The sequence below is a fragment of the Callospermophilus lateralis genome, chromosome 6 (genome assembly GCF_048772815.1).
Source record: "Callospermophilus lateralis isolate mCalLat2 chromosome 6, mCalLat2.hap1, whole genome shotgun sequence".
Lineage (NCBI taxonomy): Eukaryota > Metazoa > Chordata > Mammalia > Rodentia > Sciuridae > Callospermophilus > Callospermophilus lateralis.
In genome coordinates this window covers 46,326,221-46,340,473 of record NC_135310.1, presented here as the reverse complement: position 1 = coordinate 46,340,473, position 14,253 = coordinate 46,326,221, and the positions used below count along the sequence as shown (strand labels likewise).

General features: G+C 35.6%; 1 protein-coding gene across 3 annotated transcripts in view; it reads right to left on the bottom strand.

Moving 5' to 3' along the window:
* Nucleotides 1–14,253, bottom strand: part of Fam184a (family with sequence similarity 184 member A) — a 124,450-nt gene that overhangs the window by 27,914 nt on the left and 82,283 nt on the right. For all 3 annotated transcript variants that reach the window (XM_076859784.1, XM_076859785.1, XM_076859786.1), the window contains one exon: nt 7,707–7,919. In XM_076859784.1, coding sequence (XP_076715899.1) covers nt 7,707–7,919 — 213 coding nt within the window. The remainder of the gene's footprint in view (nt 1–7,706; nt 7,920–14,253) is intronic.

Sequence of the window (14,253 nt, the reverse complement as noted above, 5' to 3'; positions counted from 1 at the left end):
GGGGAATTTGTAGGATTATTGGAGGTGACAGTTTGCCCCAGACGAGTGAATCTCTGCCACGTGGCACGGAGGTCCAGACCCACCACCCGCCGTTGGAGGCAATTCAGCAGGGCGTGGTGTAGGGACCCTATGAAGAGGTCGCTAACCAAGCCTTCATGAAACAGCAAACCGGAACTGAAACCAACCGAGATTGGGTCAGACCAGAGACAGGCCAGACCCACCCCTCCCTTCGGACACTCCGGCAAGGAGTCTGGGGCTCGCTGTAGCAGAGAGGTGACGTCACCAGAATTCGGTGGACAGGATTCCTTCCCAGCAGAATCGGCTTTAGCAGGTGTGTGACTCCCACCCCCACAAGATACATACAGTTGGGAAACCTCAAAAATCTCGACTCAGAGCTCCGTGGGCGTGACTGTAGGGGCCGAGGGAAACGGAGGAGACTCCTGACTCCCAACTCCACCTACTGCCAGAGGTGTGGGCGTGACTGTAGGGGACAAGGGAAGCAGAGGGGATTCTCGATCCCCAACTCCCCTTACTACCAGCGGGGACACCCAAGGTCTTAGCCGCCAGTTCCCGGGGGCATGCTCACCAAAGGGGTCCGGTCAAATTAAACTGTTGGTTCCCAGATCACCGCTCCATAGCAATGGGGTTTAGATGAATGACAGACAGAGTGCTCAGATGTTCGGGAAATAGGGCACGCAATGGAGCTGCAAGTGTAACCAGATCCTTGGAGAGCGCCTCCGGTGAGCGGGGGTCTAGCTGGCTGACAGGAGAAGGAGGGGAGGGGCCGGAGAAGAGAAACGGCTCTGGACTAACAGGATTGAGAGACTCTCAGGAGCCGCCTTTCAGGGATTGCTGGAGGCACATAGAGGGCAGAAGCTCAGCTCAGAGGGCACAGCTCTGCTTACTGGAAGAGAAGAAAATGGATCTCTAAGATTTCATTTTTTTTTATTTCTATTTTTTTATTTTCTATTTTATTAGTTTTTTTCTTTTCCTTCCTTCTTTCTTTCCCTTTTCAAGTTTTATTGTTCTTTCCATTTTCCTCTATTCTACCTATCTCTCTCTCCCTCTTTCTCTCTCCCTATTTCTTTTTAAGAGCTCCTTTCTTCCCCTTCCCCCCAACTTTCATCCCAAGCATTACGTCTTCCATTACGTGTAATTGTCTAAATGCAAATAGGTGATTGTTTTGAGGCTGTCTATAGGGCTCCTAAATACCTAGCTATTACCAAATACCCTGATCCAATCGCCTGTTAATATCCCCCTTCAGTAGAGCAATCTTCCAAAGTAGTCAAGACATACTAACCATCATACCATCATAGCACCTAATCTAAACATAAAGTCCTAAGACCAAACAACAAATCACTATATGCATACAGAATCCGTAAGCCTTTTATGAATTGAATGAATCAGCTTTAAAGTACAATAAAGCCCAACATTTCTAGGCATAGTCTCCGACCACAAAGGAGAGACCACAGAGATATACAAAACCAAAACAAATTTATAGGAGAAAACAGAAACACAGCAGTTAAACAGAGCTGGAAAGTAACGTGAACACCATGAAAAAACAAGGGAAAAAAGGATTACAAACAATGCAGGACAACTTAAATTTACAGGAGAACCTAGAGGCATCAGAAAAATGGACAGAGAAAGAACTCAAGGCATACCTGACTCAGATGGAATGGAATCTTAGAGAAGTCATTAAACAGCAAGTCCAAACAATGAAAGAATACTTCGAACTCTACCAGGAGATAGAGATTTAAAAAAAAAAATCAAACAGTAATCCTAGAAATGCAGGAAACCATAAACCAAATCAAAAACTCAAATGAGAATATTACAAATAGACTAGATCAAATAGAAGTCAGAACATCAGATAATGAAGACAAAGTTTACCAACTCGAAAAGAATGTAGTCAATGCAGAAAGGACGGTAAGAAATCACGAGCAATGCATCCAAGAGATATGGGATGTCATAAAAAAACCAAACTTGAGAGTCATTGGGATAGAAGAAGGTATAGAGGTCCAAACCAAAGGAATGGACAATCTGTTGAATGAAATAATCTTAGGAAACTTTCAGGATATGAAATATGATTGGATTGCCAAATCCTGGAAGCCTACAGGACCCCAAACATACAAAACCGTAATAGACCAACTCCAAGACACATAATTATGAAGACAGCCAACATACAGAACAAGGAGAGAATATTGAAAGCTACGAGAGGAAGGAGGCAGATTACATTCAGGGGTAAAACAATTAGGTTAACGGCTGATTTTTCATCACAGACGTTGAAAGCAAGAAGATCCTGGAACAACGTATTTCAAGCGCTGAAAAATAATGAATTCCAACGAATAATACTGTATCCAGCAAAATTAAGCTTCAGATTTGACAATGAAATTAAAATATTTCATGATAAACAAAAGTTAAAAAGAATTCGCAGCCAGAAAACCAGCACTGCAAGGCATTTTGAGCAAAACGCTACAAGAAGAGGAATTGAAAGACAGCACCCAAAACTAACAGTGGGAGGTAACTCAGTAAAGGGTGGGGGGAAATAAGCAAAGAGGAAAAACTAGCCAAATTAAAATAAATAAATAAACAAATAAATCAATAAGCATGACTGGAAGTACAAACCATATATCAATAGTAAATCTAAATGTTAATGGCTCAAATTCACCAATCAAGAGAAATAGGTTGGTAACCTGGATTAAAAAAACAGATCCAACAATATGCTGCCTCCAGGAGACTCATATGATAGGAAAAGACATACACAGGCTGAAGGTGAAAGATTGGGAAAAATCATACCACTCACATGGTCCTCAGAAGCAAGCAGGAGTGGCCATACTCATATCAAATAAAATCAATTTCAAACCTAAGTTAATCAAAAGGGATAAAGAAGGACACTATATACTGTTAAAAGGAACCATTCACCAACAAGACATAACAATTATCAATATGTATGCACCAAACAATGGTGCTGCAATGTTCATAAAACAAACTCTCCTCAAGTTCAAGAGTCAAATAGACCACAACACAATAATTATGGGTGACTTCAACACACCACTCTCTCCATTGGACAGATCCTCCAGACAAAAGTTGAATAAAGAAACTATAAAACTCAATAACACAATCAATAACCTAGACTTAACCAACATATATAGAATATATCAACCATCATCAAGTGGATACACACTCTTCTCAGCAGCACATGGATCCTTCTCAAAGATAGACCATATATTATGCCATAGGGCAACTCTTAGTAAATATAAATGTGTGGAGATAATGCCATGTATCTTATCTGATCATAATGGAATGAAACTGGAAATCAATGATAAAAGAAGGAAGGAAAAATCCTATATCACCTGGAAAATGAACAATATGTTACTGAATGATCAATTTGTTACAGAAGACATAAAGGAGGAAATCAAAAAATTCTTAGAGATAAATGAAAATACAGCCACAACATATCGGAATCTATGGGACACAATGAAAGCAGTTTTAAGAGGGAAATTCATTGCCTGGAGTTCATTCCTCAAAAAAAAAGAAAAAACGAACAAATAAATGAGCTCACACTTCATCTCAAAACCCTAGAAAGGGAAGAGCAAAACAACAGCAAATGTAGTTGAAGGCAAGAAGTAATTAAAATCAGAGCGGAAATCAACGAAATTGAAACAAACAAAAAAAAAAAAACACTGAAAAAATTGATAAAACTAAAAGTTGGTTCTTTGAAAAAATAAATAAGATCAACAGACCCTTAGCCATGCTAATGAAGAGAAGAAGAGAGAGAACTCAAATTACTAACATACGGGATGAAAAAGGCAATATCATAATGGACACGACAGAAATACAGAAGACAATTAGAAATTATTTTGAAACCCTATATTCCAATAAAATAGAAGATAGTGAAGATATCGATAAATTTCTTAAGTCATATGATTTGTCCAGATTGAGTCAGGAAGATACATACAATTTAAACAGACCAATAACAAAGGAGGAAATAGAAGAAGCCATCAAAAGACTACCAACCAAGAAAAGCCCTGGACCGGATGGGTACACAGTGGAGTTTTACAAAACCTTCAAAGAAGAATTAATAGGAATAGAAAAAGAAATAGAAAAAGAAGGGGATTCTTCCAAATTCATTCTATGAGGCCAACATCACCCTGATCCCGAAACCAGACAAAGACACTTCAAAGAAAGAAAACTACAGACCAATATTTCTAATGAACTTAGATGCAAAAATCCTCAATAAAATCCTGGCAAATCGAATACAAAAGCATATCAAAAAAATTGTGCACCATGATCAAGTAGGATTCATCCCTGGGATGCAAGGCTGGTTCAATATACGGAAATCAATTAATGTTATTCACCACATCAATAGACTTAACGATAAGAACCACATGATCATCTCGATAGACGCAGAAAAAGCATTCGACAAAGTACAGCATCCCTTTATGTTCAAAACTCTAGAAAAACTAGGGATAACAGGAACTTACCTCAACATTGTAAAAGCTATATATGCTAAGCCTCAGGCTAGCATCATTCTAAATGGAGAAAAACTGAAGGAATTCCCTCTAAAATCTGGAACAAAACAGGGGTGCCCTCAATCACCACTTCTATTCAATTTAGTTCTCAAAATACTAGCCAGAGCAATTAGACAGACAAAAGAAATTAAAGGCATAAAAATAGGAAAAGAAGAACTTAAATTATCACTATTTGCGGATGATATGATTCTATATCTAACAGACCCAAAAGGGTCTACAAAGAAATTACTGGAGGTAATGAATGAATTCAGCAAAGTGGCAGGATATAAAATCAACACGCATAAATGAAAGGCATTCCTGTATAAATCTTCTGAAATGGAAATGAGGACAACAACCCCATTCACAATATCCTCAAAAAAATAAAATACTTGGGAATCAACCTAACAAAAGAGGTGAAAGATTTATACAATGAAAACTACAGAACCCTAAAGAGAGAAATAGAAGAAGATCTTAGAAGATGGAAAAATATACCCTGTTCATGGATAGGCAGAACTAACATCATCAAAATGGCGATATTACCCAAAGTTCTCTGTAGGTTTAATGCAATGCCAATCAAAATCCCAACGGCATTTCTTGTAGAAATAGATAAAGGAATCATGAAATTCATATGGAAAAATAAAAGATCCAGAATAGCAAAAGCAATTCTAAGCAGGAAGTGTGAATCAGGCGGTATAGCGATACTAGATTTCAAACTATACTACAGAGCAATAGTAACAAAAACAGCATGGTACTGGTACCAAAACAGGCGGGTGAACCAATGGTACAGAATAGAGGACACAGAGACCAATCCACAAAATTACAACTTTCTTATATTTGATAAAGGGGCTAAAAGCATGCAATGGAGGAAGGATAGCATCTTCAACAAATGGTGTTGGAAAAACTGGAAATTCATTTGCAACAAAATGAAACTGAATCCCTTTTTCTCTTGCCATGCACAAAAGTTAACTCAAAATGGATCAAAGAGCTTGATATCCAATCAGAGACTCTGAGTCTGATAGAAGAAAAAGTTGACTATGATATACATATTATGGGGTCGGGCTCCAAATTCCTTAATAGGACACCCATAGCACAAGAGTTAATAACAAGAATCAACAAATGGGACTTAAACTAAAAAGTTTTTTTCTCAGCAAGAGAAACAATAAGAGAGGTAAATAGGAAGCCTACATCCTGGGAACAAATTTTTACTCCTCACACTTCAGATAGAGCTCTAATATCCAGAGTATACAAAGAACTCAAAAATTAAACAATAAGATAACAAATAACCCAATCAACAAATGGGCCAAGGACCTGAACAGACACTTCTCAGAGGAGGACATACAATCAATCAACAAGTACATGAAAAAATGCTCACCATCTCTAGCAGTCAGAGAAATGCAAATCAAAACCACCCTAAGATACCATCTCACTCCAGTAAGATTGGCAGCCATTATAAAGTCAAACAACAAGTGCTGGCGAGGATGTGGGGAAAAGGGTACACTTGTACATTGCTGGTGGGACTGCAAATTGGTGAGGCCAATTTGGAAAGCAGTATGGAGATTCCTGGGAAAGCTGGGAATGGAACCACCATTTGACCCAGCTATTGCCCTTCTCGGACTATTCCCTGAAGACCTTAAAAGAGCGTACTATAGGGATACTGAGACATCGATATTCATAGCAGCACAATTCACAATAGCTAGACTGTGGAACCAACCTAGATGCCCTTCAATAGATGAATGGATTAAAAAATGTGGCATTTATACACAATGGAGTATTACTCAGCACTAAAAAATGACAAAATCATGGCATTTGCAGGGAAATGGATGGCATTAGAGCAGATTACGCTAAGTGAAGCTAGCCAATCCCTAAAAAACAAATGCCAAATGTCTTCTTTCATATAAGGAGAGCAACTAAGAACAGAGCAGGGAGGAAGAGCATGAGGAAAAGATTAACATTAAACAGGGACAAGAGGTGGAAAGGAAAGGGAGAGAGAAGGGAAATTGCATGGGAATGGAAGGAGACCCTCATTGCTATACAAAATTACATATAAGAGGATGTGAGGGGAAAGAGGAAAAAAAACAAGGGACAGAATTGAATTACAGCAGATGGAGTAGAGAGAGAAGATGGGAGGGGAGCGGAGGGGGGATAGTAGAGGATAGGAAAGGTAGCAGAATACAACAGTCACTAGTATGGCATTATGTAAAAACGTGGATGTGTAACCAATGTGATGCTGCAATCTGTATACGGGGTAAAAATGGGAGTTCATAACCCACTTGAATCAAAATGTGAAATATGATATGTCAAGAGATTTGTAATGTTTTGAACAACCAATAAAAAAAAACAAAATAAAGGCATGCTGTCCATATACAACTACAAAAAAATTTTTAAAAAGTAGTGCTTGTATCTGTCAAAAAATTAAGAAACAATTTATCTAAACTGTATTCTTCTGTCAAATCTTTGTCTTCATTAAAATAAGGTCCTTGAAAGAAATTGAAAATTAAAACAAGTTAGACTAAGGCTATTTCAAACTATATTTTAACACAAAACTGAGTAGTGGAAACATGAAGATTCAGGCAGGTAATATGATTAATATAATAATGTATCAACTTGATTTAAATCCCTTCTGTCTGAGTTGTTGGTGTCACACTACTATTCATAGAACCTTTGGATAAATATAAGAAAACTATAATATTTTGAAATGTTTCCAAATTCTCTGTTTATGAATTTTTTGTACATGGGGAAAAAAGGAATGTGAAGATAAACTGGGATAAAATATATAATCCTTTGGATACCCTTATTTTTTGTAGACTCAACGACATAAATAAAAATTTGAGGGAAGACAATTACAAATACGAAGAGTACTAAATGATTAGAATTGTTATATTTAGGAGAACCATGCTAAAAAGGTTAATTTATTTCTTCTTTAGCTTTTTAAAAAAATCACAATATATAACAAACTAGAGAGTGTATGAAAGTTTTAGCATTATGATCAGAAACAAATAAAATGTTGGCCCCAATCTAGTCTAGTGTAGTGTTTGATTAGTGTATATATTTAATCATTTAATCATTCTGATCATCATAGGAAGTCACATCCTGGAAAATTTATTTAAATAAAAATAATACATAGTACCTTGGGGCAAAAAAAAATTCTTAAGAATTTGAAGGTTAATTACATTTGAACATATGTCATATTAAACTTACTCTTTGTTCCTTTTCCTTTTCTTCTTCCATGGTTTGAAATGCGAGAACATGTGCTTCTTTTAAGGATTTATGCCTCTGCTGATGTTGTTCTTCTAATTCTTCAAGCTCCTGGGTAAGTCTTTGTCGTTCTTGTGTAAACTGGGCTTGCAGTTGTTGCAAAGAAGTTTGAGACTGGGAAAGCTGAATTTCCAGATTCTGTTTCAGCAAAGAAATCTACACCACAGAATGGCATACAATGAAGAATAAATACAAGGCATATCTCATACATTGCTAATCTCATTTCCTTTCATTGCTGAAAGCATTTCAAAAACATTTTACAAAATAATTCTCTTAAGAAAGTTTAAAATGCTTTATAGTAAAATCTAATCCTGAGCTATCTTCATTTAAAATTCTATTTTCAGTAGATGTCTTGTTTGTAAACTATCTAAGGAACATGATAGCCTATATTTAGAAATTCAATGAACACCCCTGCTGCAACTTAGTAATACGAAATAACATATTTATAAGGTCATAGTCATTTCAAGGAGATAGTATGAAAAGTTAAGTGCAATTATTTGTGAAGAAGTAAAGTAAAATAGTTAAGCTTTGTGGACTGAGCTAAAATCCTAGCTCTGTCATGTGTTTGCATCTACACCTCACCATTGTGTTAGAACTGTGTTACTACAGAGTCATCTAGAACAGCTCCTGAAGCTAGGCACAGTGGTGCATGCCTGTAATCCCAGCAGCTCTGGAGGCTGAGGAGGAGGACTGCAAGTTCTAAGCCAACCTCAGCAACTCAGTAATGCCCTAAGCAATTTAATGAGACTCTATCTCAAAATAAAAAATAAAAAGGGCTGGTGCTTCTGACATGAACAATTCAATAAATAAGCTAAAATTGTTTGAGAATTAAAGACCTACTCCTTAAAAGATTTGTCAGCTTATAATTTAGAATCATTGTTTTAAACATTGTTTTTTTTTTTATTTTCTTTTTTTTTATTGGTTATTCAAAACATTACAAAGATTGCAGAATCACATCGGTTACACATCCACATTTTTTACATAATACCATATTAGTAACTGTTGTATTCTGCTACCTTTCCTATCCTCTACTATCCCCCTTCTCCTCCCCTCCCATCTTCTCTCTCTACCCCATCTACTGTAATTCATTTCTCTCCTTATTTTTTTCCCATTTCCCTCACAACCTCTTATATGTAATTTTGTATAACAATGAGGGTCTCCTTCCATTTCCATGCAATTTCCCTTTTCTCTCTCTTTCCCTCCCACCTCCTGACCCTGTTTAATGTTAATCTTTTCCTCCTGCTCTTCCTCCCTGTACGATTGGCAGCCATTATGAAGGCAAACAACAACAAGTGCTGGCGAGGATGTGGGGAAAAGGGTACTCTTGTACATTGCTGGTGGGACTGCAAATTGGTGCAGCCAATATGGAAAGCAGTATGGAGATTCCTGGGAAAGCTGGGAATGGAACCACCATTTGACCCAGCTATTGCCTTTCTCGGACTATTCCCTGAAGACCTTAAAAGAGCATACTACAGGGATACTGCCACATCGATATTCGTAGCAGCACAATTCACAATAGCTAGACTGTGGAACCAACCCCGATGCCCCTCAATAGATGAATGGATAAAAAAAAATGTGGCATTTATACACAATGGAGTACTACGCAGCACTAAGAAATGACAAAATCATGGAATTTGCAGGGAAATGGATGGCATTAGAGCAGATTATGCTAAGTGAAGCTAGCCAATCCCTAAAAAACAAATGCCAAATGTCTTCTTTAAACATTGTTTTGAAGTTCATTTTTGAAATTTTTGCATTTTGATTTAATCCAAATGATTTGCAAGCCTTTAAGCTTTTTTAAAAAAAATCACAAACATGCCAAGCACAGTCACACAGTCCCTTGGGAGGGTGAGGCAAGAGGATCAAAAATTGAGACCATCCTCAGCAAGTTAGCAAGACTCTGTCTTAAAAAAAGAAAAAAAGTAGGGGCCAAGGGAGGCTGTGGATGTAGCTCAGTGCCAGTGCCAGGGCAGTTCAATTCCTAGTACCATAACAAACAAATAAGTTCACAAACATCCCTTAATCCTGGAATTATATTTTTACATTAACATCAGGTGCTTTTGTTTCACTATGGAAAACTGATTTGTTACTCCTTTTGAAAACAAACATCAGCCCTAATATGTTAGCATTGTTTGGAAGTTTTAATATACTTAAAATGAAATATTTTATAAGAATAAAAGTCATATATGTATATATTGTACATATTCATATATGTATTTGATGAAACCATGTAATTTGATCTATTTATATTCTCATGTAAGACTACTAAACTTGAAACAATGTAACTCAACCATACTCTAAAAGTCTGAGAACAAGAATTTAGGGTAACTAGATAAAAAGCCATAAGTTCCATAAATATCTTAAGACATCCTATGTGTTTATGTATAGTAAAACTGTTTCCATGGCCAAGAAAACCAAGGAAAGAGGAAACTTTAAAGTGAGTTTGTATAATGGGAAAGACCTTCCTTTCATTGCCGGATGGCAGATGTAAGTTGCCTCACATGTCTTACAAGGAAAGGCAGAGAAAGGGTGGGGTCTCACCAGAAATGCAAAGCAAGAAAGGAGGAAAGAAAACCCACTGGAACTGGAAATGCCAAAGGCGAGTGGCTATCTTCCTTTAAAGCAGCAGGAAACAGTCATAGACTGCAGCGAGCTTAGGTGGATCATTAGGAAGGGTTTTGGATAAAATTATAAATCAGGATTAATTATAAAAGTTAGCATATGCTTTTATGAAAACAGTCAAGCACTGGTGAGAAATGATACAACTGGCATAGATATTTAATGTTATAATTTATTTCTAAAGAAGTGACTGTACCTGTTCAAAGTTTAGGAATTCTACTCATTAATTTCTATGCAAATATAACATTTCAGAGGTTATTTTATGTTTAGAGAGCCAAGAGGGAATTGCAAGGCTATGAATCTAGGCAATGCAACTCCCTATTCCTCTCAATGGCACCAGAACCCATGGTTTAGAGTCTGAAATGAGTCCTGCAAATGTGGAAATAACATGAGAATGCCACAGCTGCATTTAAGGCCATACTTATAGAGTAAGAATTATTCCACGTGACTTGTCACCATTTTATGCAAGGATAATCAGGATGAAAAAAATATTAAGGACATCCTAGAGAAAATATAATAAAATATAATAATCATATAAAAATTATAGAATTATATAAAATACAATAAAAAGAGAATAGGCAACAAAAATGTTTTTGAACGCTGATGTGTGAATAGTAGAGCAATTCTCTTCCCAGCCAGCTGGTTCTTGAAGTAGAAAAAGCAACTATATCCATTCTCTTCCCAAGTTCAGCATTAGTCATTTCCAGGTGCACAACCCATGGTGATGCCTAGTTATCTCTAGTAAGAACTGGTTAGAGTATATGTGGGAAAGCTGGGAAAAGTGTTCATTTTATGTGAGATTATGGTTGATATTCTCAAAGATATTTATCAGCACGTGACTATGTGGGGACTAAAATCGACCTATCATTCTGCTCTCCAAGTGTCTGCCCTGGTACAGATAGTGTCCACCCCAAAAGAATGGGCATAATTTTCTTTTTTGCACACAAGCACCATTTGGGCAGGCAATGAATCTGAATCCTACCCTCTAACTGAGTGTGCACTTAGGTTAGTTAGGAAGTCAACCATTTCACAGCATGAACATATTTTGTTTTCTGCAATATCTACTTTAAAAGTTCACTGAGTCAATAATCTTCCATTGTGTTACTTTGACTACAATAGTATCAAATTGTGTTAATCTGACTACAATATTTAAGAAAAAACTTTTGAAGAAATATGACATTAAAATGAATGAATGAAATATCACAGTAACATATAATAGCCATGCATTTAAAATCTAACCAGTTTTAAACTTCTCCAGTTAAAATATGCTTAAATATTTTACTGTATTATAATATACTTTACCTTGAAAGAACTCCAAAATAATAATTTCCAACTTAGGATGTATAATTAGTCTTTAAATCTATACTCAAGAAAATAATATAAGCTATATGCAGAAGACATTATCATGCAGTTTAATATTTAAATATACTTATTTTTGTATTCTTAATTTTGAAAAGCGTACCAAAATAATAAGGCAATCTAAAATATTTTAATTCATGCTCACGACAGTAATGTGAATGATATGCAGAAAGCCTAAATCATGCAATGCAGCATCAAAACTCATTTATCTTTAATAAATAAATTAGTAGAATCACAATACATAAATCAGCCTTTATGCAGCATAAAAATTACATGGCATTTTAAAAGACAATGAGCAAAGCAATGTAAAATGATCTAATATTTTATAGCTATAATTTAAGCAGCTGGGTTTAATACATTTTATGGAAGTACATATTAATATAAAACTTCATTAATTCAAAACAAGCAAGAACAAAGATTTAACTTTCCATCAAAAGATTTGGGCAATAATCTAGATTAGTACTTTCATTGTAGAATTATACAATACATAGAAAGGCATTTGTTAATTTTAATAAGAAATAGTGGATGCTTTGAATTGTATAGTATATTCAAATTAGGTAGAACATTTCTACACATTTGTTACAGCTTCAAAAATTTTAATATTCTTATCCATTTTAAATAAATAAAAGTTAATCTTATATTTCAGAAAAGAATTAGCTCTTATTTTTAAACTCTTACCACAGCAATTTAGATATAAATTATGTAATATTTTCTACTGATTAATAAATATCAGATATTTTTCACATTTAAAACTACACTGACAGTAACTTCCCCCTTCTGACTTCTACCACTTAAATACCATTATCTTTCTGAAAATCAAGTGTTGCTGTCTCTTTGAAAATATAGTACAGAAGACAGAATTCTGTAAAATTATTACAATAAAATAGTTAGTATTAAAAATATATGGGTACTTTTTTTAAAAAAAAGAGAGACAAGGGTTAACTCACAAGGGTTCTGTACTTCAATACAGTACTCCTAGAACACCCTCAAAATAAAACTGAAACATCAAATCTGAAGAACTGGATATGTAGAATGTTAACATGGGACGTTGTTATTAATTTTGTACATTTAATCTACAACCTTTGGTTTTTTAAAATTAACTATTAGGTATATATGACAGAAGAATACATTTTGATTCATTGTACACTACAATGTTTGTTTTTTGATGCAATGTTGGTGGCCCCCTACAAATCAGTCTTACAGCAGAAATCGAAGAATACAAAAAGTATACAATTTGTTCTAAAAAATAAAGTATGTCTTAAGGTAATATCTGTATTCTGTGTTCTCAAACCTGGCGTATCAGGTTTTAATAAACACAGTTGCTAGACTCTGACCCCTTGAGATTGTGATTTAATCTGCAATTGGGGCCAGGCAGTGCAGCATATTTTTATTCCTAATTACAAAAGTTAAAAGCATTTATTGTAGAAAAAATTAAAAATATGGAATTATATAAAATAAAAAGTAAAGTCTCTTCATTCCAATTCCTTGTCCCAATCCCAGGAGGAAACGAGTTATAACACTTGTTATGTATCTCTGTAGATTTTAACTCCTGGTGTCTGCCTTGATAAAACTGCCTGGTTTCTTTTGCTTTAACTGTATCATGTGTAAACTAATAGATGATTTCACTAAATGTAGAGACTGTATCTACCACAATCTGACAAAATATTGGCTCTGTCTTCTACACAGAAGTTTCTTGGTGGTCATGAGGCATACTTCAACAAGATCAGCATTTATTGTCCAAAGCAGAGGAAACAGATACCTCTAAAGCTGCTGGTGGCAGACCGTCCTTCTGTATCAGAGAAGTAAATATGACTTCAGATGTGAAGTCATGAAGGTGTTCTGACTTGCAGGTGTAAATAGAGTGGTTCTCACAGAGCCAATTCTGTGTAGCTTCCTCCAAATGAGTATGATCAAGGATTATTTAATGATATTTGATAATTTCCTTTAGGAAGGCCAGTGAATTTATGCTTGTAGTTTTTCCTCTCCCTTACAATAACATTCATAGGGTACACATGGTATGTAGATATGCCCCATTTTGCTTAATTGTTATTTTGGAGACAAAGTTTATGTTACCCAAGCTGGCCTGAATTTACAGAAATGGGCCACCATGCCTGGCTACCCCTTACCCATTATTTTAAATGACTATACACATTTCTTATGGCAATTACTGTTCCTTGCCTCTCCCCTTTTCTTTCTTTCTAGTTAAATGAACTTTCGAGTTTGTTATGGGATTAAATGGAAATCCCCATCTTAAAAAAGGTTAAGTACCTCCCTTTAGTAAAATAATTAGGATAAAATTGTCCTTATTAATTTAGGCATTAATATTTAGTTATATGCTTTCAAATATATACATTAACACAGAAATTGCCAACCTAGGCTTAGTAGAGGATATGGTAATACACAAAAGAATATTAATACATCAATGACTTATGTAAGTGCTCAGGTGTAACACTTAAAGGTGCTCAAATACTTCAATTCCTTTTAAACCGCTAATTTGCTATTACTGAAGAAT